This window comes from Leishmania infantum, chromosome 27 (assembly GCF_000002875.2).
Source record: "Leishmania infantum JPCM5 genome chromosome 27".
Lineage (NCBI taxonomy): Eukaryota > Euglenozoa > Kinetoplastea > Trypanosomatida > Trypanosomatidae > Leishmania > Leishmania infantum.
In genome coordinates, this window is record NC_009411.2 from 71692 (window position 1) to 95584 (window position 23893).

Sequence of the window (23893 nt, forward strand, 5' to 3'; positions counted from 1 at the left end):
AGAGCACTTTCATCACTCGAATCCGAAAGTGATGGGGACAAGGCTTTCCGGACACCACGCGCCGGTACAGCCCTTTCGGTGGATCTCGCTCTCTGCTGCATGGAGGCCAATTTGTAGGAAGTACTATCCGAGAAAGAGTCTTCTTACTACTCCTTCAAGTGGGAAAAAGCAATAGCGCGAGAGTGCTGAGTAGTTACGGAAGCGAAGGAGCAGAGCAGATTGTGAAGCGGGAAGGAAAACAGACAGCATGCTGAGCAATCAATTTGAAAAAGCGAATAGCATTCAAGATGTTCTTTCCGCAAAAGCGTGAACATTTTTACAACATCGATCGACCCTTCGTTACTCGCTCTCCAAACATAGAGTCGGAAGAGTGGCTGCTGCTTCGCAGATATAACAGGAAAAGAGAGACGATGCTCATATTCCTGTGTATTGTCTGATGAAGAGGCTTACTCTCAGTGAGGCTACAAGCTATCCGGTGTGTTTCAACACGGAGACAGTGGTATCATTGCTTACCAGAGAACAAGTAGAAAAAAAAAAGACACAAGAAAGCGCCTCCTGCTCCACATGAGGGCACACAAGAGAACGTCATGTCCAAAATAGGTGCTCACTATCGTCTCCTCACTGCCCACCTTGGGCAACAAAGAAAAAGTGAGACGATATCTGAGTGCAGTACACCAACGCTGAAGAGCAGGGGCGAAAATTGCTTTCACGCGCACACGGCACTTCTGCTTACCTCACTCGGAGAACGCTAATGGTGGCACAACAAGGACCTATTTCGACTAAAAAATCCTAAGAGAAATAATTGTGTACACGTCTCATGACACACGTCTTATGTACTGTTCCCCTTTGGAATCAAGATGCTAAGAACAGCTTTCACTCGATGATTCCACTACCGATTGGGCAAGAGAATATAGCGCTGGTTTAACAAAAACAGTTTGCCTCCACCACTTACTTGGCCATGGGGTTTTGTGCAATGTACTCGACGGCGTCGGGAATGGACTGGATTTTCTCCGCATCGTGATCCGGGATGTCTAGAATAAATTCTTGTTCGATCGCAAACACAACCTCCACTACATCGAGAGAGTTCAAACCCAGATCCTTCACAAAGTGTGACTCAGGGGTCACCTTGGAGGCATCGACCTTCTCAAAGTTCTTTACTACCTCCAAAACACGGGTGAGGACGTCGTTCTTGTCAAGCAGGTACTGACCACTGCGGGAAGACGGTTCATCGTGGTGGCTGCCGGAGTACGCTCGCAGCGAGCACATGAAAGAAGGGATGACGCGAGCATGAGATCCTGAAGGGACACGGACAGCACTTCGCATCTGCGAGGACCTAGCCACAGCAGCGACTAAGGTAAACGCTGAGCGATTGCCCAGACGACGAATAACTGGGCGCTGCATTCTCTCTGCTCTGCTGAGTTTGGGGTTTATGCTCGTTTCTTCCTTCTTTTCCTCTGTGAAAAAGGGAGATGTTTAGAGCAGTCGACAGGTGTGCTCGGCTCTTGAAAAAAAAAACACAAACAGCAAAAAAAAGTGTCTAGTCGTTGGCAGAGCAGTGTTTTAACCAAGGGCAGAGGCGAAGTAAGCGGAAGGAAAGTGAAGAATGGAAAGTGAAGATGAAGAGATCAAGAGCAAGCTTGGCGGGAATCCGAAACAGGTGCATTGGATTCACTATTCCACAGCATTGCCATGAGAAATGCCTCAGAGTCCCTTACAGCAGCTACTGGGAAACAGTGCCAGACCGCGAGGAGGGTTCAACAGTACAAGCTCTGGAGAAAGAAGCTGAGGAACGCATGCTATTTCTGCTTTGGAAAATGCGACTCAAACCAAGCGCAAGAGATATACTCGCGAAACAGAGCATCAAAAGAACAGTGATGGAACTGAGCCTAAGGAGGCACGCGGCGAACGAATAGAGATCATTGGGCGCCGAGACGATGCTTCAGGAAAGGCAGCGTAAAGAAATAGAACTACGTGCTGAAAGTGCAATCCAGTCCAAGAGAAAACACCCCCGAGAGAAGCACATATAGTTCTAAAGCAGAGCATCTTTACGCATCCACACTGCTTGCAACACGATTTACCTGGCCATATGGTGCATTCTTTGCTGACAACACCTTCGCTCTCCCCTGTATCTTTCACAAGGCACATGGCAAAAGTGATCATAGGCACCAAACTCGCCTCATGCACGCTCGGCCAACCGCCGGCCGCCATGTGAGCAGGAAAACAAAGGATCGTCATTGGCAGTCTCAGAGCTGCCATCCCTTAATTAGTGCGAGAGAGCCAGAGGCACCCCTGCTTTTCCTTTGAAGTGGAAGTACAAATGTTTCTTTTTATGGTAACTGTGATGAAATTCAAGTACAAAATATCCCAAGACACATCGTGGAAAACGAAGCGTGCCCTAAAAGCTCAGACGGCAAACAAAACAATACTATAAAGCTGTAAAGGCTCAACAATGGTAAACAAAACGGATTGAGGCAAAGCTTAGAACTTTTTAGGGTACCAAAAAGAAAGACGTACATCAAGCGTCTTCAAAAACACAATCATTGCTATTGGGTATTGAGTTGATCTTAACCTACACCTAAAACTGATGATAAGCCGATGGCTGTGGTAGAATCAAGCATAGTCACAAGCAAAAGAGAACAGTACCACTCTTGCGAAGCCCCAACCCACAGGGTTCAGTGTTTTCTCTTTTTTTTTTACAGCCCATGCGTTCGCTTGCAAACGTTCCTGATGCTATGCATCCTTTAAGCCACAGCAACTCGTCATCTACTGTATTGGCATCTCGCCACCTGGGCTTCAAAGCACTTATACTAGGAAAAACATCCACATGAGACTGGATATCACACTCCGGGTAACAGTTTCGTAAAACCCCACATTCTAATAAATGCTCATTCGCTTCAGTTATAATTGCAGACATTCTCGCTCCTCAACTCGGCCTCCGCGCACCTCCCTTACGAGGCACAGTAGTAACAGCTACGCGGCTTCGCCCTATCCAGCACATCCTTCCCCCCTCCTCCATCATGCCTTCCTCAAGTTGGGCAACATGCTCGGGAATCAGTACCAAGTATCCCACCCTGTGGGGAGGCCAAGTAGGCCCCTCTCCCCCCTCCTATCCCCTGCCAGCGCCGGAGCCCCACTTCTCGTGGCGACAAGGGCCGAGAGTGCCTACGACGTGGCAGGGGGGGGGGTCTGTGCGATGCATGGCCACACTGATGTGTCGGCGGTGGGGCCCTGGGTGGCGTTGCGTCGGGGTGGCCCGCGACAGCGAACACGCTTGTGCCGTCCATGTGGTAGGCAGGGTGTCGGCGTGGCTGGAACGCATTGCACCCGGCCCCGACTGCCGTTGCTGGTGCGGGGGGAGGGGGGGGCTGTGTGCCACCCCTACGGGGATGCACAGCAGGTGGGCGCCGGCGTGACGGGTGCGGGTGTGAGGCGACCTGCAGAGCGCGGCGGTGGTGTGGAGTATGAGGCAGGGGCCGTGCTCGGATGGCTGAGCCGGCGCGTTGCTGTAGGGCGTGTGTGTGCAGGGCTGCTTGGCACCACGCGATGTGCCCGTGACAGGGCCCGGCATAGCGTGGAGTGCAGCTAAGCTCCGATGCACCGTGACAACGAAGGAGCGTGTTGCTAACGGCTTTGTGTTAATTCGGCTCTCGCACACGGATTTGCGTTGGTAATTATTCTAGTCACCAAATTGGAAGGGTGGTAAGCCATGTTTTTCTTCACGCACTGAAAAACTGACTTTTGTATCATTCCCCTTTTGGAGGGAGAATGAAAAACGCTGGATGCTCGCGTGTTTTTTTCTTGGTATTCTTTTCTGTAGCCTCGGCGGTGGCGGTATGTGTGTGTGTGTCAGTGTTACGCTTTGACAAACTGTATTCCCTAGAATGTGTTCTTCTTTTTTTTTCTTCTTTGTTTAAAAGGAGCCTGATGTTTGCTGAATAAAGTTTTTTATCTTTTTCAAGAGACTTTCAGTTTAAAGTGAGCAAGGGCTTCTTTACTGATGACTTCCTTTTTCCCTAGTGCTATAACTGCTCTTTTGCATTCCTCTGCGCTGCGCGGGGTGGTTCTCAGGTTTTGAAAACCAACAAGGGAGAGGGTTCACTGGCAGCGTTTATCGATCTATCGAAGAAAGAGAAGTACCGTAGGGAGAAGTTGGCTCTTCGAGCGCTATATCGATCCTGCTTCTTTGGTGGTCTGCTGTGCACTTTCCCGATTGCAAGTAGAAACGTTTGTGCCTGTTTTTTCTGGGTCTCTTTTACACTTTCCTCAGCTTGTGTTACCGAGGTTCACGGTTAATAAATGTGAAACGTTAGCATTGGGGACGCCCCGGAAGCTCAGTTGATTACACCACTCCCGGCCTCTTTACCCTCTGTTCGACTCCTTGAATTATACTTGTATATCTGTTGACTTGTTCCTGGTAGAATGACACGTTGTAAAAAAAAAGCAGTGAGCTCACCTCCTGTATACTATCAATATTTATTAGCTGTCTGGGAATAACCGGTAGTTGCCCTTTTTTCATGTACTCGACGGTGTCGAAGTTGTCAAGCTGCTCTTTTCTCTATATTGCATGCAATGGATACGCTTTTCCCGTATCGCTGCTTTCATGAATCGCGTATTGTATAGGAGGCAGGGGACGTGAGAGTGTTTCCGTCGAGAAACTATTCTGGGCTATGCACCGATGAGTGTGCACATTAAAGGGGAGAAAATGCAAAAGTAACTGCCTCACGAGCGTGCCACCCGGGAAGCGTCTCTGTAGCCGAAAAAAAAATGCGTGCATTTCTCTATCATGACAGCGCGTCTGTGTTTGCGAAGCGCTGATGCCATTTATTTTTATTGCAGGCTCCATTGGGTGAGCTGTACTACTGCCGTACTGTAGTTTCGTAAAGCAACTTTGCATATACTATTCCTTTGCTTTCTCTTTTTTTTTGGTCGCCTTTAATTATGAAAAATTAGCGCTCCCGGCGTCGTAGAGCTGATCTTAAGCACACAAAAACAGCAAAAGAAAGGGATCCTCTGGAACTGCAGCCTACATATTCTGTCATTTTTTGTTACCCTAGAATCGGTGCAGGTACACAAAAATGATGCGCCGGGTTTCTGTCTTGCTCTCCGCAGCATACCCACAGGAGTGGATTGCTGCGGCAAAAAAGGAGTTAAAGAACCGCGACCCATCGACCTTGACCATTCATTCTATCAACGGATTCGACATCAAGCCGCTTTACGTCGCCGATGATGTCGAGAGTCACCCGGCGCTGCCTGGATTCTTCCCATACACCCGTGGCGTCCACTCGACGATGTATACTGGCCGTCCGTGGACTATTCGGCAATACGCTGGCTTCTCCACTGCTGAGGAGTCCAACAATTTCTACAAGACCGCCCTAAAGAATGGACAGCAAGGTCTCTCCGTCGCGTTTGATCTGGCGACGCACCGCGGCTACGACTCTGACCATCCGCGCGTGACTGGTGATGTGGGTATGGCTGGTGTTGCGGTGGATTCAGTTGAGGACATGAAGCTACTCTTCAACGATATTCCTCTGGACAAGGTGAGTGTTTCCATGACTATGAATGGTGCTGTCATCCCTGTTCTCGCCTTTTTCGCGGTAGCGGCGGAGGAGAGCGGTGTCCCGCAAGAAAAGCTACGGGGAACCATTCAGAACGACATATTGAAGGAGTTCATGGTGCGGAACACGTACATTTTCCCTCCAACTCCTTCAATGCGCATCCTTGGTGATGTTATGGCCTACCTGAGCAAGCGTCAGCCTATGTTCAATAGTATCAGTATCAGTGGCTATCACATCCAAGAGGCAGGTGGTCACGGTGCCTTAGAGCTAGCATTCACCATTGCCGACGGCCTTGAATACATCCGCTGCGCCGAGCAGCGCGGTTTGACGGTGGACGATGTGGCGCCGCGCTTTTCCTTCTTCTTTGGCATTGGCATGAACTTCTACTGCGAGATTGCGAAACTTCGGGCTGCCAGGATGCTGTGGGCGACGTACGTGAAGAAGAAGTTCAATCCCAAGAATCCTAAGAGTCTGCTTCTGCGAACGCACTCACAGACGTCCGGCTGGTCGCTGACGGAGCAGGACATGGAAAACAACATCATTCGTACCACGATTGAGGCCATGGCAGCTGTGATGGGCGGTGTGCAAAGTCTGCACACGAATGCCTTCGATGAGGCAGTGGCACTCCCGTCAATACAGAGTTCTCGTATCGCGCGTAACACACAGATCATCATTCAGGAAGAAACACACATTTGCAGCGTTGTCGACCCATGGGGTGGCTCGTATATGATGGAGGCTCTGACGCAGGAGATGATCAAGAAGGCATCCGCAATCATTGACGACGTGGAAGCGAAGGGCGGTATGACCAAATGCATCGAGGAAGGGTTCCCCAAGCTGATGATAGAGGAGAGCGCCGCGCGGCGGCAGGCGGCCATTGATTCTGGCGCGGAGACCATTGTTGGCGTTAACAAGTACGTTAACCCAGTCGATAAGATACCTGAGACGCTTCGCATCGATGACAAAAAGGTACGTGCAGGTCAGATTGCTGCCTTGGAGAAGCTGAAGGCTACCCGCGACACGGCCAAGGTACAGGAAATGCTCAAGAAAGTGACGGAGGCTTGTAGGGACGAGAAGATCAATATTCTCGAGGCTGCTATTGAGGCTGCGCGGGCACGTGCAACGCTCGGCGAGATTACTTCTGCTATGGAGGAGGTCTACGGCCGTTACGTTGCAAGGAGCCAGGTAGTGCAAGGCGTATACTACAACTCCTACCTGAGAGGGGGCAACAAGGAGGATCAGAATCACGTCGCGGCTGTCAAAGCTCGCATCGACGCCTTCGCTGCGAAGGAAGGTCGTCGCCCGCGTATTATGGTGGCCAAAATAGGCCAGGACGGACATGACCGTGGGGCAAAAGTGGTAGCCACTGGTCTTGCTGACATGGGCTATGATGTAGATATCGGCCCGCTCTTCCAGACCCCCGAGGAGGTTGCCCGCCATGCTGTCGAAAACGACGTGCACATCTGCGGCGCGAGCTCACTGGCTGCAGGTCATCGAACGCTGATTCCGCAGCTCATCCAGGAGCTGAAGAAGCTTGGTGCCGACGATATCATTGTCACTGCCGGTGGCGTTATACCACCCGATGACTACCAGAGTCTCTATGACGCCGGCGTAAAACTCATCTTTGGTCCCGGCACGCCCATACCGAAGTGTGCTGAACAGATGATCGAGGTCCTTGAGGCTCGTCAGAAATGAATGCACACATTATTTAACGCAACAAGCTTCGATTCGCAGTCTCACCACAAAACGTTTTTTTTTGGTTTCACTCTGACTTTCCCCTCTTTCTGCTTGCTCTGCGAAGTCTACACGCCATGCTTCATGTACGGTTTCGCTTCCCTCTTCTTCCTCTTTTCTTTTGTTTGAGTTCATTTTTTTCCCCTCTCACTCCGGGGGTTGTGCGACTGCTTTGCTCTTTTCTTGCTCAAGGCGCCTCTTCTCTCGTTTGTGAACAGGTTTGACGCCTCCCAGCTCGCGCTTTATTTCAGAAGTTTGGTATGTGACGTCACCAACGTAGGCTTCACTGGAGCTTTCTGCAGTCTCGCCCGCGTACAACGCTCCAAAAGCATACGCGAGAAAAACTCAGTCAAGACCAAACAAATGCACCCGTCTGGACGCTTACAGAAGACACGGAGCACGAGACCTCTCTCCACACCCAATTGCACTAAAGGCAGCGAAAGAAAAGAAGCTAGTTTTTTCTGTATCGTCGTACCGTGCCCAACATTTCTTTTGCGTGCCACGTAACGGGCGCCGCTCGCTCTACTCCTTCTTTACGCCCTTGCCCACGATGACTAGGCACACGACCGGTAACACGGCAGTCCACCAACGCAGCATTTGCTTTACCACTTTGCGCTCCCTCGTAAAAGGAAGGAAACAACCGGGAAAAGAAAACGACTTTAGCCCATCAGTTTTGAGCACATGGCTCAGATCTGCACGTGCGCGTGTAAGCAAGCGATTTTTTCCTTTGATTTCTTACTTTTTGCTTTCGTACAGATGGCAGTAATCCTTCATGACGGGCAACACCTTGCTGCGGTATCGGCACCCGGTATCCCACCCTGTGGGGAGGCCAAGTAGGCCCCTCTCCCCCCTCCTATCCCCTGCCAGCGCCGGAGCCCCACTTCTCGTGGTGACAAGGGTCGAGAGTGCCTACGACGTGGCAGGGGGGGGGTCTGTGCGATGCATGGCCACACTGATGTGTCGGCGGTGGGGCCCTGGGTGGCGTTGCGTCGGGGTGGCCCGCGACAGCGAACACGCTTGTGCCGTCCATGTGGTAGGCAGGGTGTCGGCGTGGCTGGAACGCATTGCACCCGGCCCCGACTGCCGTTGCTGGTGCGGGGGGAGGGGGCCTGTGTGCCACCCCTACGGGGATGCACAGCAGGTGGGCGCCGGCGTGACGGGTGCGGGTGTGCGGCGACCTGCAGAGCGCGGCGGTGGTGTGGAGTATGAGGCAGGGGCCGTGCTCGGATGGCTGAGCCGGCGCGTTGCTGTAGGGCGTGTGTGTGCAGGGCTGCTTGGCACCACGCGATGTGCCCGTGACAGGGGCGGGGCGGAGTTCAGCTCCGATGCACCGTGACAGAGAAGGAGCGTGTTGGAGAGAGAAAAACGAAACGTTCACAGTGACAGAGCCGTTGTCCCTTCAAAACAGCGACGATCGAAGAGGGGGAGAAGAGAACGGCAGTCGAAGCTGAGTGGGCTTTGCGCTGCACTCTATGCGTGTACTGAGGCGCTTGATGCATCGAGGCGCGAACCGCATATGTAGGCGATGCGAAATGTTGACGGGCTTGCGGAAGGTAAAACTGGCGAGCGCGAAAACCGTGTACTTGCGTGTCTGTCTTCTGCGAGTGCTTGGAGACTGTACAACTGGGCACGGAGGAGGAGGCCGTTGCTCAAGTCGCACAACTTCTACTCGCATCCCCGCTTTACTTTCATCTTTGGCTCTTGACCGCAGTTTACGCATATCGACGCAGTGCACGTTGACAGAACAAACGGGAGAGACGCAGAAAGGGCTGGCATGTATGAGGTAACGGCACGCACGGCTGTTTCTTCCTGTCGTCACAAATATTGGCCGAATCCCTCCGTTTTCACCCTGACATCACCGCAGCTGTAACTGCAGCAGCAAATCGCTTGGAGCGATTCACACGCATCCCCTTCCGACAAGTATTTGCCTACACTTTTCTCTTTGCCTCATATCAACCCCATGGCACCGTTTTCAGCATGTAGTTTCTTGAGGGGCATCAAACATGTCGATAAGGACCTGCGACTGATGGCCCTGTTTGATCTTCGGCGTCACGTGCAGAGCGCTGACGAGAACAGCATCACCAACGAAGTGGTCGATAAAGTGCTTTCCTGCCTTTCTCCCGACGAGCGGTGTGAGGAGGTTCAGAATGAGGCCGCCAACGCGCTTCCAGACATGGTGGTGAAGTGCAGCCAGAGAGACGTTATTCTCCAGTACCTGTTGTCGACCGTCACGAAAACGCGTGTTTCGGATGATGGCGATGGCGCCAACCTGCAGTACCTCAGTGGGATGACTTTCAGGAAGTGCTGTACTGAGTTCGCCAGCGAGGCTCGCAGAAACGTTGCTTTCTGGCAAAAGCAAATCGATGTGGCTCGGCATCTCTGCGTCCGCTGCGCAGCGCAACTTGAGGTGGACGACTTGGAGGACACTGCGCGTGAGATTCTTTATACCGCGGTGAACGCACTCGTGCCCGCCTACAAAGACGTACTAGGCGAGCGCGATGCCCTTGTAAAGATGGCGGTGAGGGACTTCCAGAAAACCAATTCGATCCGACACGCGAGCCTGACCCTGGTTGAGTCCTTGCTGACGCTTTTAAGGGCAGCGACGCAAGAGAGCGTGGTGGCGGAGTCGCTGAAGCTGCTTGTGACTGCGACATCCAGCGAACAGTACGTCGCCTACCTCCAGCTCTGCGAGGTCGAGATGCGCGTGCTGCGGTGGCCTCCGATGCCGGTGGTGCAGCAGATCATCGACTCCGCTTGCGAGCGTCTGGCCCACGCTGCGGAGCACTATGATGAGGGGGAGGACAGCACGGAGACACTGCTTGAAGTTGTCTGCTCTCTTTTGCAGCTGAACGCAAGTGGCGGGGCCCCGTCGTGGCGCGGCGCCTTCGCCGCTGTAAAGGATTTGGTCGCCTTCGATCCATACGCTTCAGGTGCAGAGGAGGACGCCTACGCCGCAGACGGTGGGTACGACGGGGATTACGACGAGTACTACGAGTACGACAATGGGACATCAGATTCTACATGGAAGCTGCGCATGTGGGCCGTTCGCGTCCTTCAGGTGCTGGTGGCGCAGCATGACGACAAGGAGTTGGGCATGCAGTCCCTGAACATAGCGGCGACCACACTCCAGGACCGCGTTCAAGTAGTGCATCTGGAGGCCGTGAAGCTGGTGCGCACGGTGGTCCGTCACTCCTACGTGCATGACGCGGATTGCGTCGCGTTGGTCACGAACCGCTGCCACGAACTCTGCAAGCTCGTCGGTATCGAAGATGAAAAGGCTACAGCGTCCCTGATGAAGGCTCTCGAAGACATCTTTGCCACCTTCGCACACGCTGTCGCTTTTTGTGAAAGCACCGTGCCTCTGCTGCTGAATCAAGTCCGCGCCCACTTCTCCGCAGTTGCAGCCGATGCGGCCGCCTTGGAGGGATGCCGGAGCATCGTGGCGAGTATTATCAGGGCAAGAGGAGAAGGTGCATTGTTGAGCAGCGAGACCGTGAACCTTGCCAAGGAGTTGCCGGTGTTGTGCTTGTGCGGAGGCAATTCGAGCGCCACTGCGGCCTGCATCACCAAGGTCAGCGACACACTCGCGCAGGTGTACAGCGCCACGCACGACGTATCTGTACCGGCTGTTCTGGGCAGCAACTATGGTGCACTGCTTGAGAACGGTACCTTTCCTGCCGCATGCCGAGCGGCGGCCGCGGAGAGTCTGGCAAACTGGGCTGCAGCCCATGGTCTTTCGGCGCTGGAGCAGCCGGCAATCGCCCTGTGGCGCGCGCTGGACTACGACGAAGTAAAACTGCCTGTTCTTCGTGCACTGAGCATCATGACAGGCAGCAGTGCATCTTCAGCATCTGTTCCGACGTCTGTGCTGGAGAAAGTGGCGGCATTGGTCGAGTCAGAGTCAGCAAGTGTGCGGGCGGCCTCAGTCGAGGTGCTACTGCGCCGCCTTTCAGTTCCCAACACGCCACCGTTGACGGCGTCGTTTATGCAGCACTTGACGACCCTGTTTGCACCGGGCCACCCCCTGTCACTGTCGTCGTGTGAACTAGCCGAGATGTGCGCACTGGCGCTTCTTCTGGCACAGCTTTTCCGGCACCAAACAGAGCAGGTTGTCTCGTTTTACGAGACCTACTTTGCTGGAGTGTGGGAACACGTTGCTCGACTGGCTGATGCAGTGCTGTGGAGCCGGAGCCTGATGAACCCAGCACTAGACAGCCTCATGGCGCTTGTGGGCACCGTGTATGAGCACGAATATGCGTCGCGATTGCCTATCGAGGACGACGTGCGGCAGTTTCTGGTGTCGAACCAGTCACACATCCCATGCATCTTCACGGTGGTGCGCTGCGTGGGTGCCGGCTCCCCGTCCGCCGTGAACGCCTTTTTGCACACTCTTTCTCCCCAACTTGTGGAAAGGGCGCACTTCCTTCTCTGCGTTGGCGAGGCTGGACAGGCAAGCGGGCTGAGTGCCGACTGGTCTGCGCTGGTTCTTGGCAGTGTGCAGAGCAAGGAAGGCGAGCTGGTGCGGTCTTGCGGCGAGCGGTCGCTTTCCTTGTGCATGCTGCACCCCGGCAACGCCGAGACTATCTTGATGCCGTGCGGTGAGAGGGCCGTGGACAGTGGCACCACTGGCCGGTACTACTATGTGAAGTCCATCAAAGAAGCTGCCACACTGGCCCTCTCGCGGTACAATACCGCATTTCACGACGCCGCGGTGAGCAAACGCTTGTTGTCTCTCTTCCTTCAGTCATCCGCCAGCGCGGACCTGGTGGAGCTGTACGGGGCATGTGCCGGGATTCTCAGCATGTTCATGCTTGACGCAGAGCGGGGCGTGATGATCGCTGACACCTTGTTCAAGACGGAGGCGTCGCTGGATACGCGTGTGACGTGCATGGTGGCCCTGCGCTACTTCCTGAGCACGCTGGCGGAGCGATCTGCAAGCATTGAGATCCACCGCCACATTGTTTTGCGGGCACTTCTCCAGCTGCACCGGCCCACCGACACCAAGGAAAGCACGGCACCGTCGCTGCCACTGCGCTCTATGGCATTGCGACTTCTCACCACGGTGCTTCAGCACCGTCCACATTGGCTTCTTTGCGAGGAGACACGCGTGACAATTTTCCCGAATTTGCTGACAGAGCTGCGCGAGGACACCAAGCTGCAGGGCACGTTTGATCTGAGCGGGTACACGCATCGCGTGGACAAGGGACTGGAGTGCCGCAAGCTGGCCTTTGAGTCGCTCTCTGCCGTTTTCCGGGCCGCTCGTCAGCACAACGTGGATCTGATAGAATACTGTGAAGCAGAGGCGTCTGTGATCAGCACGCTCATTATGGCCTGCAGCTCTCATGGCAGCGGCGACCGCGAACCTTCGATCAACGATACCGCAAAGGATCTGATTGTGCGGTTTGTGGAGAGCAAGCCCCGATTCGTCTTCACCCCATCTCAGCTGGACTCCTTGGTCTCCAAGCTGTTGCATGATATCCAGTGGGGCACCTCATCAACAGACGCGCAGAAGACGACGCTATTGTATACCATCAGGTGTGTTATGAGGCTGAGCAGCCACCCCGTCTTTGCGTATCACACGGGCTTCCAGGAGGTGGCCGAGGTTGCCCGACAGTCTGCACTGCTGTCGCAGAGCCTCAAACTGTGACGTGGATGCGTTCTCGTCCTTCGGCGCGAAGTGAGGCACCCCATCCATCTAGAACCTGGACACTGGTCCCCCTAGAGCTGTGAGCTCGTATGTGTGTATGCATCTGTGCGCGTGCCTGCCTTCGTGCCTGTGGGCATGGCAAGGACAATGACGGTACCGGTCGTACATCTGCAGCCTCTTGAGGGAACGCTTTGCGTATGGGGCATTTCCCCTCGGTCTCTTTCTAGAAGGTTGTCTGTTCTACGCAGTGTTTTCATTGTAGCTCTGTGCTAGTTCTCGCTGGTGACTGGGAAGCACCTCCGTGAGCTGTACCGCAGCGCCTAGCACACCCCACACCGTATGCGGTGTATGCCCAGGCAGCCCCCTCTCCCCCCTCCTATCCCCTGCCAGCGCCGGAGCCCCACTTCTCGTGGTGACAAGGGCCGAGAGTGCCTACGGCGTGGCAGGGGGGGGGGGTCTGTGCGATGCATGGCCACACTGATGTGTCGGCGGTGGGGCCCTGGGTGGCGTTGCGTCGGGGTGGCCCGCGACAGCGAACACGCTTGTGCCGTCCATGTGGTAGGCAGGGTGTCGGCGTGGCTGGAACGCATTGCACCCGGCCCCGACTGCCGTTGCTGGTGCGGGGGGAGGGGGGGGGCCTGTGTGCCACCCCTACGGGGATGCACAGCAGGTGGGCGCCGGCGTGACGGGTGCGGGTGTGCGGCGACCTGCAGAGCGCGGCGGTGGTGTGGAGTATGAGGCAGGGGCCGTGCTCGGATGGCTGAGCCGGCGCGTTGCTGTAGGGCGTGTGTGTGCAGGGCTGCTTGGCACCACGCGATGTGCCTGTGACAGGGCCGGGGCAGCGTGGGGTTTGGCACCGGTCAAGGTGGCGGGGAACGGACGCGTTGGAGAAACAAAATCTCTGCTGGCTCGTTCTGCGCTCTCTTCTTTTTTTCCCTTTTACGTCCAACGCGTTTCTTGTGTGTGTGCGGTGCGCGTCGTGGCGGTCTGCTCTGCTGCCTTCCTCTCCCTTCCTCACGCGTCTGGCGCTCGGCTTTGTGTGCCGTTTCAAAGGAGACGAACGAAACGGAGCCACGCCTTGCAGTTTTTCCCCTTTGGCCAGCGGTCCCGCAGCAAGGGCCGATGTGCAGGCGTTTCGTCGTCTAGACGTTCAGAAGCATACTTCGAAGTTTTACTGGCGACTGCCAGTGGGCAGAAGCCATTGGCAATTTATACTTGGAGTGCGTGCCGTACTCTTGGAGTATTACTGGGCTCCTTGCTGCGCCTTCTATTCGAACTTGGATGTCGCCTGCGCTTCAAGCACTGGCGAAGAGGTCACTGATTTTTGAGATCACTAACCGCATGCAAACACGGCCGATCTTCATGATCCCGCCGCACTCTTCTTTCCGAGTCTCTTTATCCTCTTGTGTTTTCCGATTTCCTTATATATAACTGCCGCTGATCCCCATGTCGGCTTGACTCGCACTGAAAAAAAAAGAGCAGTGCTTGGCGCCTTCTCAGCACAGTTGCCTGGTGCGAGCGCTCGGCGGGCGCTCTGAGCAAAGGTGATGCGGCGCTGTATTCGTTTGGTGTACGCGCGCAGCAGCGGTGCAATGACTGGCGCGGCGCCTCCGTCCGCTGTGCTGGAGGCGAGCGCTAGCTCGTCTGTCGGGCTCTACCAGAAATGTCTCAACCCAATGACCTCAGCTGGGGATGTGGCAAGCTTAACAGCAGCTCTTCTTCCTGCGATCGGTAGGGGAGAGCTTTCACTGCATCAGCAGGTTCAACTACTGCATGCCCTCGCTGCACGTTCGATTCGGTTCGAGGATGTGATGCTGAGGTGCCTGTGGACTGTTTTCAAAGCCCCCTCACCCACTGACGATGACGTTTCTGTGGAGTCCTCCAAGGCGAGGGGGTGTTATTCACTGTCCGAGCTGTCCGCGTACACGAGTAGCGCCTTTCAAGTAATGGCTGAGCAGCGGTTTCTCAACGACCCGCAGATGACGGCAGTGGCGCTTGGCCGCTGCGTAGAGTTAATCCCCTACGCGAGTTTAGATGGGCTGCGGAGCACGTACCGCGGGCTGAGCGCAGTGAACCACATGTTCTTCAGCGTCGCCGAGGTAGCGCATCACAGCAGCGAGGTAACAGAGCGGATGACGACAAAGGAGTTTTACCAGACAACAGACGTGCCCGATGAGGAGACTCTGCGACACCAACCTAATTTGATCGATGTTCTGTGCGGTGAAGTGGAGCTACAACTCCGACGCCTGTGCGACACCTTTGCGAGAGCAGCACCCGGCCCGTTCGAAGTGGAGGACGCTTTACCTGCACCGGTTGCGACAGGGGCGTTGCTCACCCCTTCGGATGCGCGAGACACCCACGAGGCACAGTGGTTCTTGGATGTGCTGGAGGCCCTCGCCGTGGTGGGTGTACTGCACGCCGGCACACTGGACAGCTTAACCGACCTTGTCAGTCGATACTGCACCCAATCTTCCGCGGGCTTTTTCATTAAGGCCCTAGCTCACGCTACGCTCATCGAGGAGCGAGTGGTGGACCCGTTGACGTACGAGGAATCCGCCGCTGTGCGCGATGCACGCCGACGTCTCACGCTGCATCTCAGCGGCAAGATACTGCAGGCACGCGGCATCCACGGGTACCTGCGGCGCCACCCCCAGGAGCTTCTACTGCTTCGCCGCTTATTTGAGCACGACACCGCCCAACCCACCCTTTCTCCCGATCTGTGGGACGCCGTTAGAACGATTCACGTTGCCCACCGTCACACGGTAGCTGCGTCGCAGACAAGTCGTCGACCAGTTGGGGCGCTGTTCCAGAAAATGTACGACGTTAAAGTGAAGCCGATCTCAGTCGACAACGCAGAGCCGGAACGCTTCATGCCACCCGAGTTCAAAACATGGCGAAGCCCTGCTGCCACACCGCGCGGAGGCCACCCCCGAAATAGGCGGCCATCGAGGCGCATGGCATTTGGCACGCGTCGCATCTCGAAAAACTACATCAAGAACAAGCGTAGGAAGTTCTGCCCAGCGGTGTTTTGAACAGCATACATCCGCAACAGATCTGTGCCGCTCACGGATCCCTGCACCAAAAAAAAAACGGAAAGGTGGCGAGTGACTTCTTTTTCTCTCAGCACCCCCTCATTCCACCCCTCCTTTCATCTCGTTTCGTCATCCTCCTCGATCACGTCGCCCTTGGGCCGCTGCATCGCTGCGAGGGGCGTGAAGGCTGCAAAGAATGGGGAGGGGGGGCAGCCGTGAGGGGCCGAGAGGAGTACTGCTTGGTGTCCCCTCAAATCTCCGATGAGTACGTATGTGCCCTGTCTTTACAGGAGGAGGATTCCTCGACTGCTTTCGCGCCAGTACACTGTGCACGTGCTCGTGCCAAGCGGAGCCTCATGCGTACATGCGCATGCTCGTGTAGGCTTGTGCTCTTACTTCTATCGTGCCTGCACCCGTGCACCAGCCAGTGAATGTGATGGGCCTCCGTACTCGTCACGTTACGGTGTATGGCATCGCGCTGCGGTTGGTGTCTAGTAAGCATTGCTTCTCTGTAGCACGCAACGAGTGGTGGACGAACCCGATGACTAGTGCGAACGCGGTGACCTCGTTCACATCTTTTTGCTTACGTGCATCCCTTCCTCCGTCTCACGCACCTCCTCTGCCCTCCTTACGGTGTGTACGATGTTGCATCGCGTGCGTTTTGCACTCAACCCTTCTCCGCCGTGCGCCATCACCATACCCATGAATGTTGCTGTTGAATCACCACACCAGAGGAGGCGCAGTCGCAAGAGGCTCTATACCGGGCGCTTCCTGGCCAAGCAGCGTCGGAGCTCCCTGGCGCTACGGCGCCGTGAGGAGACGCGCGTGCATTAAGGTTACGCTAAAGGAAAGCGGCCACCGCAGCTGTAGCAATGCTCGATCCCAGCGAACCACCTCGTCCTTCCGTGCAGCATGTAGGAAGGTCTGCGAAAGCTGGCACTGCTGTGCCGCGAGGGCGTCACCGGCAACAAGGTCAATCCGCGCCGTCGCTGGATCGCGGGGCGTATCATCTCGCCCCTCTCGACCGTGCCCTCGCTACAGTAGCGGCTCCGCACTTACCAGTACAGACGCAGAGGGCATCGCTTCCTTTTGCGCAGCTTCCTGCTCCTCTCGCCCGCCAGTTGGTGTCGAGCGACGCTGCCACCGGTCCGGTGCAGATGTGGCCCGCCGTGACGTCATCGCGTCAGCGTCGTCGCCAGGCGGCGCTTAATTCAAAGGCACCATTCGCGTTGCAACTGGAGGCGTTCATCCGCCGCGAGCATCAGCAGTACCTACGCGAGCACCCTCTGTGCTCTCGAGCGGACTGCCTGCACATCTTCCGGGAGGTGTTCAGCACGTTTGTGAACCACTTCTCCGAGTACAAGGGCATTCTCTCCATCATTCGCGATGAGTACGACGCGGCGCTGAACGAGATGTCGGAGAAGGTAAAGCGGATGCAGGTGGAGCACCTGGAGAGCCAAACGGATCGGGAGCTGCACGCCATGGAGATCATTCAGCTGAAGGAGTCGATGAATGCGACAATCAGCAACCAAAAGGCGCAGCTCAGCGCCGCGCAGGAGCTCGTGCATGCCATGCGCGATCAGGTCACAGCAGCTGAGCACGCGAACTCCTTGCTGACCTTGGAGATGGAGCAGAAACGCAAAACGCACATGGAGGCGCAGCAGCAAGTGAAGCTGCTGTCGCATGCGATGATTGAGGAGAGCGCCCGCACAGCTGCGGCGCGTGAAGCGACGCGCAAGATGGAGAAGGAGAGTCAGCTGCAGGAGGCGCGCATCACCGTGCTGAAGGAGCAAGTAGCGGAGCTTGAGGAAGCGCTGAGACGGCAGACGTACGCGCAGATAGAGGGCCTCGAGCACCTGCCCGCCACTGGTGCGGCAGCGGTTGCCCTGCGCGGAACGTCGCTGTGCGCCAATCGGATTCCTTGCGAAGGCGGCGACGCGACGGCTGGAACCTATTCAAAGCATTTTGTCACTCGTATTCTTGCGCGCATCGACGCCCTGGAGATGCAGCTAGCCATGGTCCCGAAAAAGGATACGGTTGCCCCCGCAGGGGCATTCTCCATGGGTGATGTAGCGTTGCACCTTAACTCTCAGCCGAATCCGGCGAGCGGCGACACCGTCGCGAGAGAATTTCCGGCGGCGAGAAGCTCCGTGGATGCTGCGCTTCCTGTTATAAGAGAGTGGCTGCAGCGAGAGGGTGTCGGCGAAGCCGAGGTGGAGCCGACGGATGTCATTGTCCCGCCGGGCCGCAACCCTTCGGAAGCCATGGGCTTCCTCTGTGCTACGGTGCCTGTCAAGCATCGTCACCTCTCCTTACCGGTGACCCTCCAGCTGATGGAGTCTATGTGGACGGCGCGGGCAAAAGCTCCTGAATCATCACGGCTGCCGCAGTTTTTTCTCGAGTGGCTGCAAACGCAGGCAGGCAACCCCACAGAGGCAAAAGCACTTGGTGTCAACCTACTGGACACGTGCCAGCACAATATTCATCACCCCGATTGCCGCGCCCTGCTCGCCGTTCTAAGGGGTTTTCTTCCGGAGGAGCTCGTGCGCATGTGTCGGCGCCGCATCGCGCAGCTGCGCCTCTCCACCGCGACATCCGCCGCTACGCTTCACAACAAGATGGCGTTCGACGCCTTCTTTGTTGAGGTGCGCGCGGTTTGCCCGGAGAAGTCGTTGGCCAACATGCTCCATCTGCGCTTCACCGTTTTTCGCAGTAGAAACGAGGCGGGGGAGGTTGAACTGGACCATGTGCTCTCCGAGGACTCTTACTTTGTGACGCTGTTCAAGCAGCAGTGGTTGCAGGAAGTGGAGGCCTTCACGCTGCGCGTGGTCGAGGGCATCCGCGATGAAAGCGACGAGAAACGAAACAGTGCTTCCCTCGCCAAGGCAACTCGCGTCCTGCAACGGCTTGACGCGGCTCTGGGCGAGGAGGTCTACACGTACGTCTCCCTCGCAAGTCAGCGACCTGTCATCGATGTTTCTGCCACCGAAGGCACCACAGTCCCACTGGACGCGATGTTGCGCCGCTTTCGCACCTCTGTGCTGCTTTATCGTCGGAGCCCCGAGGAGCTGGTGGATATCTAAACTGCGCTCTCCGCAGACACTGAATGCGGCTTCTCATCCCACTTTTGCACATGCGCGTGCCGACCACCGGTGCTTCCTCCGTCGCACCAATGCGGCGTGCTCTTGTGCGTGTGTGTCTTCGATGTACGATATTGTGTTGCCTACGCTTTTTCTTTGTTTTCTTTTTAACGCGCCTTGCTCTTGCTTGTACATTCTCACACGAAAAAAAAAACACAATTCAATCCGCGCTGGTGCGACTCCACCAAACACGCGATCAGACGACACACCAAGTACATGCGAATAGAGGTGTGCATTGAATCATGCAACTGCGGCCCGTTTATCACTGGTGGGCGTTGCTGTCACCACTCCTTCCTTCTTTGGGTCCCACCTGCCCCGAAGAGGTGCCCTTTTCCTGCAACGTCGGCGCTGTACTGGGGCACCTGCCCCCTTTTTTCGTGCTAGCGTCGCATGAGCGAGCTGTGGGCTACCGCTTATGCTCTCGCTCGCTGTCGCGGTCGGAGGTGCGGCAACCGTCTTGATTTCGTGGACTCGCCTCACCCGCACGAATGTTTCTTTCAGTTTGCTTGCTCGTGTTCCTCTGCGCCTTTTCTTTGCCCAAAAAATTTTCGTGGATGATGCTGTGGCTCTGCTACTGTCATGTGCGCGCTACCACGCACATCAGGCTGACGACGTCTGCACTCACCCACAGACACGCTCATTAGGCGCGGATAGAGCCGAGTGCTGGTGGACGGGGCGTGTGCCATCACAGCGCGACATCCATAGCGAAGAGGGAGATAAGACGAGGTAATACCGACTCAACGTACACCGTAGCTCCCCCCTCCCCCTGGGTACGCCATGAAGCGGACATGTCGCTCTCTGCGACGGTTTTCCGCAGCGCCGCTTGGCTTAGTGCATTCGATCTGTAGAAGCGCGGTGATTTCTTCCTCTGCTTGCGCTGCCTCATCGCTAAATTCGGTCGCGCCGCGCACAGGAAGCTCGTCCTTCGCGCGTCAGGCCGCGAGAATGGCACCGCCGCAGACAACTCTTTCACTGGACGCCAACCTGCGCAACACCCTCAGAAGTTTGCTCATTGAGCGTCTGTGCAGTCCGACACAGCCCCTACCGGCAAAGCAGCTGTATGATGAGCTGACGAACCGCTCGCGTCTCGTGGAGGAGTTTCACTTCTCGAAGACGTCACGCCGCATCACCCGCCAACGGCTCGCACTGCAGTTCTTGCGTCGATACAACGTGCTGTTGCACGGCCTCCTCTTTTATTCGGAGGGCACGCGCACGTGGAATACGACGACGGAGTTTCATCGTCTCGCCATCCTTGGAGAGTCTGTCCTACTGACCGAGGTCCGCACTCGGCTGCTGAAGCTCTTCCCTGCCATGCCGTATGCGGCGTACGTGCAGAGTTTGCCTCACATGGTCGGCGAGGAAGCGCTGGCGGCGGCTTTTGACCGGTATGAGATGCAGAACATTGTCGGTGCCAAACCATCTAACCGACGCAGTGGTACGCCGCTCACTCGAATGCAGAAAAGCCATATGCTGTGCGCTATTGTAGCGGAGATGTACTGGTTTACAGCTCGGACGAAGCCCACCGACTTGACGCACAACAACGCGCTCTTCCCTCCATCCGACGTGCTAATCTTGCACGTGCTGTCCACCCACCTCCTCGAAAACTTGCCTGCAGAGCTCATTTACAACGTCGTAGAGCCAATCGTGGCGGACATCAAGCGCGTGTGGGTGAACGAGCCGATGTCGTTGCCGTCACAACTGCGCCTTACCCCGCGCACTGTAGGTGCCCTCTCTCTCAATGCTGTCCCCGTCGAGCCCCGGTACACCGCCAAGGAAGACGCTGTCATGTCGCTCCAGAAAAAGCACGCGGAGGCTCATCGCCGACAAAACGCGCTTACCTGCGAGCCGGATCACAGCTGCGTTAAGTCTTTCATGCGACCGTTGTGCAACTACCGCATATTTGAAGGTCCACGGTATCAGATACTGAGCTCCGATAATCGCGTCGCCCCACTGCCGCTTGCACAAGAGCGGAGCAGTCTTCCAGCTTCGGCCGTGTGCACCGTCGTTGGCGATGCGGAAAGCGCCGCACGTGCGATGGAGCTTGCCAAGATGGCGGAGCAGTGGTGACGTGTCTCGTTGCGCGAGTGGCAGCGGTGCCTTTTTGGTCACACACACACACACACACACACACGCCGCATCTTTCAGGCCGTGCCGTCTCTACCTCTGTGCATGCGTATATGTGCCGTACTGTTTCTACACTACAGTAAAGGGAAGAAAAAATGAAGCACAGAAGTATCAACTTGTACTTCTTGCTGCTCTCTGCCCTCGCCCCCTCCTGTGCGGTATGCAAGCGTTTGAGTGAGCTGAGGATGCGCCGTCAAAGGCTTGGTGTGGTGGTGGGCCACTGCCAATGTACCGTGGCACCTCGACACGGTTGCACTGCTTCATGCATACCGTGGGATGAGTGGGCGGTGGAGAAATGGGTTGGGTGGGTGGGTGGGCTTTTGAAGTCTGAACTGAAGGCTCGGATACACTGCGCTTGCACTCCTGCCCTTCCAAAAGGGCCGTCAAGTTTCAGCGCACGCTCCCAACTCCTCCTCCCTTCCGCTTGCACACTCCTTTCCTGGGCTCATCTCTCGCCTCCGTTCCTTCCCTTTCGGACTTTCGATCTTTGCTAAGCACAGGGGCTCTCTCGCACAGCTGTCCTACTTCGCGACTTCAGGGGATTACTTCTTGTCATCGGAAGTTTCACCCACGAGCCTATACACACACAGACACTCTCGACTTCTCCCTGCAGCACTACCCCCCGTGATCGCCGTTGAGTGCCGTGCGGCACTCCTGGAAACGGCATCAACTACGCACACGCATACACAAACATTCATCTCACTCGAACACAGACTGTGGCGAAGCCTCGCCTTGGGCAGCGAATGCAGCCGTCCACCCATCGCACTCTGCGGATGCGATCTCCTGTGCCTTTCACAGCCAGTCCGTGAGCAGCTGCCCGCCGTCTCATGGAAGGACAGGAGACCTCCGCGCACCACTACTGCACCCGGCCCCTCTCTACCCTCTGCTCCCCTCGCAAGCACCTTCCTCAGCGAGCGACTCCAGCATCCACTCTTCGGCGATGACGTTCCTCGTCCAGACGGGGCCCCGACCCGAGTTGAGTTCGTCTGGTTGGACCCGAACGACAGCCCGCGTGCACGGGCTGGCGCAGCACAGCCGGCATACCCTCTCTCTCATGTTTGCATAGATCATCCGACGACTGCACAGGTGGCAGGCCGTACCCCATCCTCCCTGGGTCCATCGGGGGGGTCTAGGGAGGGGCGGCCTTCTCATATCGAAATCCTTCACCTTAAGGAGGGAGGGGGGATCGCCCCCACCTCCTCCGCCAAGCCCCGGGGGCGTTGACCCCGAGCGTTACATGGGTACGCTCAGCGACGGGATTCGCCGCAAGCAGAACAAGCTCCATCGCGGCTCGCCTCACACCGGAGGACGACCTACAGACGCTCTTCCAGCCATCCGCAGAAGCCCTCTGAACGCCTCAGCAGGAACGGGCTATCGCAGGCAGACGGCACTGCTCTTCACCACGTGGCGCAGCGGCTTGTGCCGAGAATCGACCGCATCGCCACGCGTCAACACGGCCAGCAAGCCGCATGCCCATCACAGAACCGCCCTTTGCCGGAATCCTTCGATGCTGCGCGGAGCGGGACTGTGGTACCCGTGACCCCGACGTTGCCGCGGTCTGGTGGCGCTGTGGGTGGGCGGCAGCAACAAGGGGCAACGCGAGGTTGCTGCACACGGCACCTTCTCCTCAAGGGTGGCGAGACCTTTGCGAACCGGAAGATGATGGCTTACCAGGTGATGAAGGTGAAGCGTTTTCCAGCTAGGGGGATGCACCATGCAGGCTGCTTCCAGCAACCTATCGACCGAATACAACACCGCGTTCGCCCGGGACATCAGCAGCCCGAACAACGAGGACAGCGTGCACGCCTTGAAGGCGGCGTTCGACTTCTTCGTGACGCAAGCGCGGCACGGACGGCGTTTCGTTCTCGGCGCCCCTCGGACCAAAGACGAGGCCCTTAGTGGACGGAATAGCCGAAGCCTTCTGCGCTGAGCCGGAGGCCGCAGCGTGGGCACGCGCTAGCCAGCACCGGTCGACCGAACGCGACGCCGTCATCACGAAGCACGGAGGCCCTCACCTAAACAACAGCAACACAGGGGCGGAGGAGGAGGCCCAGGCGCGAGCACACTCAAGGCGGCAGAAACGGGAGAAAAATGTGCCGCCAACGCCCTCGTGCGACTCCTGCCGCAAAAGTCCCTTCCGCACACACACACATAAATATGCGCGCCGTTGGATCCGTCTGCCTCGCCAACTGAGGGGGAGGGGGGCCTCATCGCGAACGGACGCTCCTCAACACGGCATGACGGGCCGAAGGGGCTCTCCTTTCGCTGCGTCCAGCACGGCCGACGACGCAGTCCGGCTTGCTACCCTTTTTCCCGCTACGTCGCACCTTTGGTGAATCATCGCCGTCTCCTCGCTGGGAAGACGGCCAGCAGCTGGGACGAAGTCTGCCGTCTGACCCCGCAGAGCTTCTTCAGCGTCTCCGCCAAAGTAGCGCCTAACCAGGGGGCGGAGGCAAAGCCAAGTTGGGGTGCGGCCCTTCCGTCCAGACCTCTTCGGCGTCGTGCGGCACGGTTACAGACGCTTCTCCGTACTTTGGATCCTCGGAACATGCGCATGCTGCTGGTGACACGAACGATTGCCCTCTTTTCTTTTCCTGCCCTGCTCTTTCTCTCTCTCACTGGCGAAGGAAAAGAGTCGTACCCTTGCCCTCGTGGCCCATAAAG

General features: G+C 56.5%; 7 protein-coding genes across 7 annotated transcripts; 5 read left to right on the forward strand and 2 right to left on the reverse strand.

Moving 5' to 3' along the window:
* Positions 1-146: 146 nt before the first annotated feature.
* On the reverse strand, positions 147-314 carry LINJ_27_0290 (hypothetical protein, unknown function; the record flags this gene model as incomplete). Its single annotated transcript, XM_001466263.1, has 1 exon — positions 147-314. The coding sequence occupies one exon, from the start codon at positions 312-314 to the stop codon at positions 147-149; it is 168 nt and encodes a 55-aa protein (XP_001466300.1).
* Positions 315-948: 634 nt separating this feature from the next.
* On the reverse strand, positions 949-1401 carry ACP (putative acyl carrier protein; the record flags this gene model as incomplete). Its single annotated transcript, XM_001466264.1, has 1 exon — positions 949-1401. One exon carries the CDS (start codon positions 1399-1401, stop codon positions 949-951), a length of 453 nt encoding a protein of 150 aa, XP_001466301.1.
* A 3674-nt stretch (positions 1402-5075) lies between these two features.
* LINJ_27_0310 (putative methylmalonyl-coenzyme a mutase) lies at positions 5076-7247 on the forward strand (the record flags this gene model as incomplete). The annotated part of the gene is made up of 1 exon (XM_001466257.1): positions 5076-7247. One exon carries the CDS (start codon positions 5076-5078, stop codon positions 7245-7247), a length of 2172 nt encoding a protein of 723 aa, XP_001466294.1.
* Positions 7248-9246: 1999 nt separating this feature from the next.
* Positions 9247-12933, forward strand: LINJ_27_0320 (conserved hypothetical protein; the record flags this gene model as incomplete). Its single annotated transcript, XM_001466258.1, has 1 exon — positions 9247-12933. One exon carries the CDS (start codon positions 9247-9249, stop codon positions 12931-12933), a length of 3687 nt encoding a protein of 1228 aa, XP_001466295.1.
* Positions 12934-14480: 1547 nt separating this feature from the next.
* On the forward strand, positions 14481-15965 carry LINJ_27_0330 (conserved hypothetical protein; the record flags this gene model as incomplete). The annotated part of the gene is made up of 1 exon (XM_001466265.1): positions 14481-15965. One exon carries the CDS (start codon positions 14481-14483, stop codon positions 15963-15965), a length of 1485 nt encoding a protein of 494 aa, XP_001466302.1.
* A 1157-nt stretch (positions 15966-17122) lies between these two features.
* LINJ_27_0340 (conserved hypothetical protein) lies at positions 17123-19048 on the forward strand (the record flags this gene model as incomplete). The annotated part of the gene is made up of 1 exon (XM_001466266.1): positions 17123-19048. One exon carries the CDS (start codon positions 17123-17125, stop codon positions 19046-19048), a length of 1926 nt encoding a protein of 641 aa, XP_001466303.1.
* Positions 19049-20050: 1002 nt separating this feature from the next.
* LINJ_27_0350 (putative MP44) lies at positions 20051-21172 on the forward strand (the record flags this gene model as incomplete). The annotated part of the gene is made up of 1 exon (XM_001466267.1): positions 20051-21172. The coding sequence occupies one exon, from the start codon at positions 20051-20053 to the stop codon at positions 21170-21172; it is 1122 nt and encodes a 373-aa protein (XP_001466304.1).
* Between the last annotated feature and the right edge of the window lie 2721 nt (positions 21173-23893).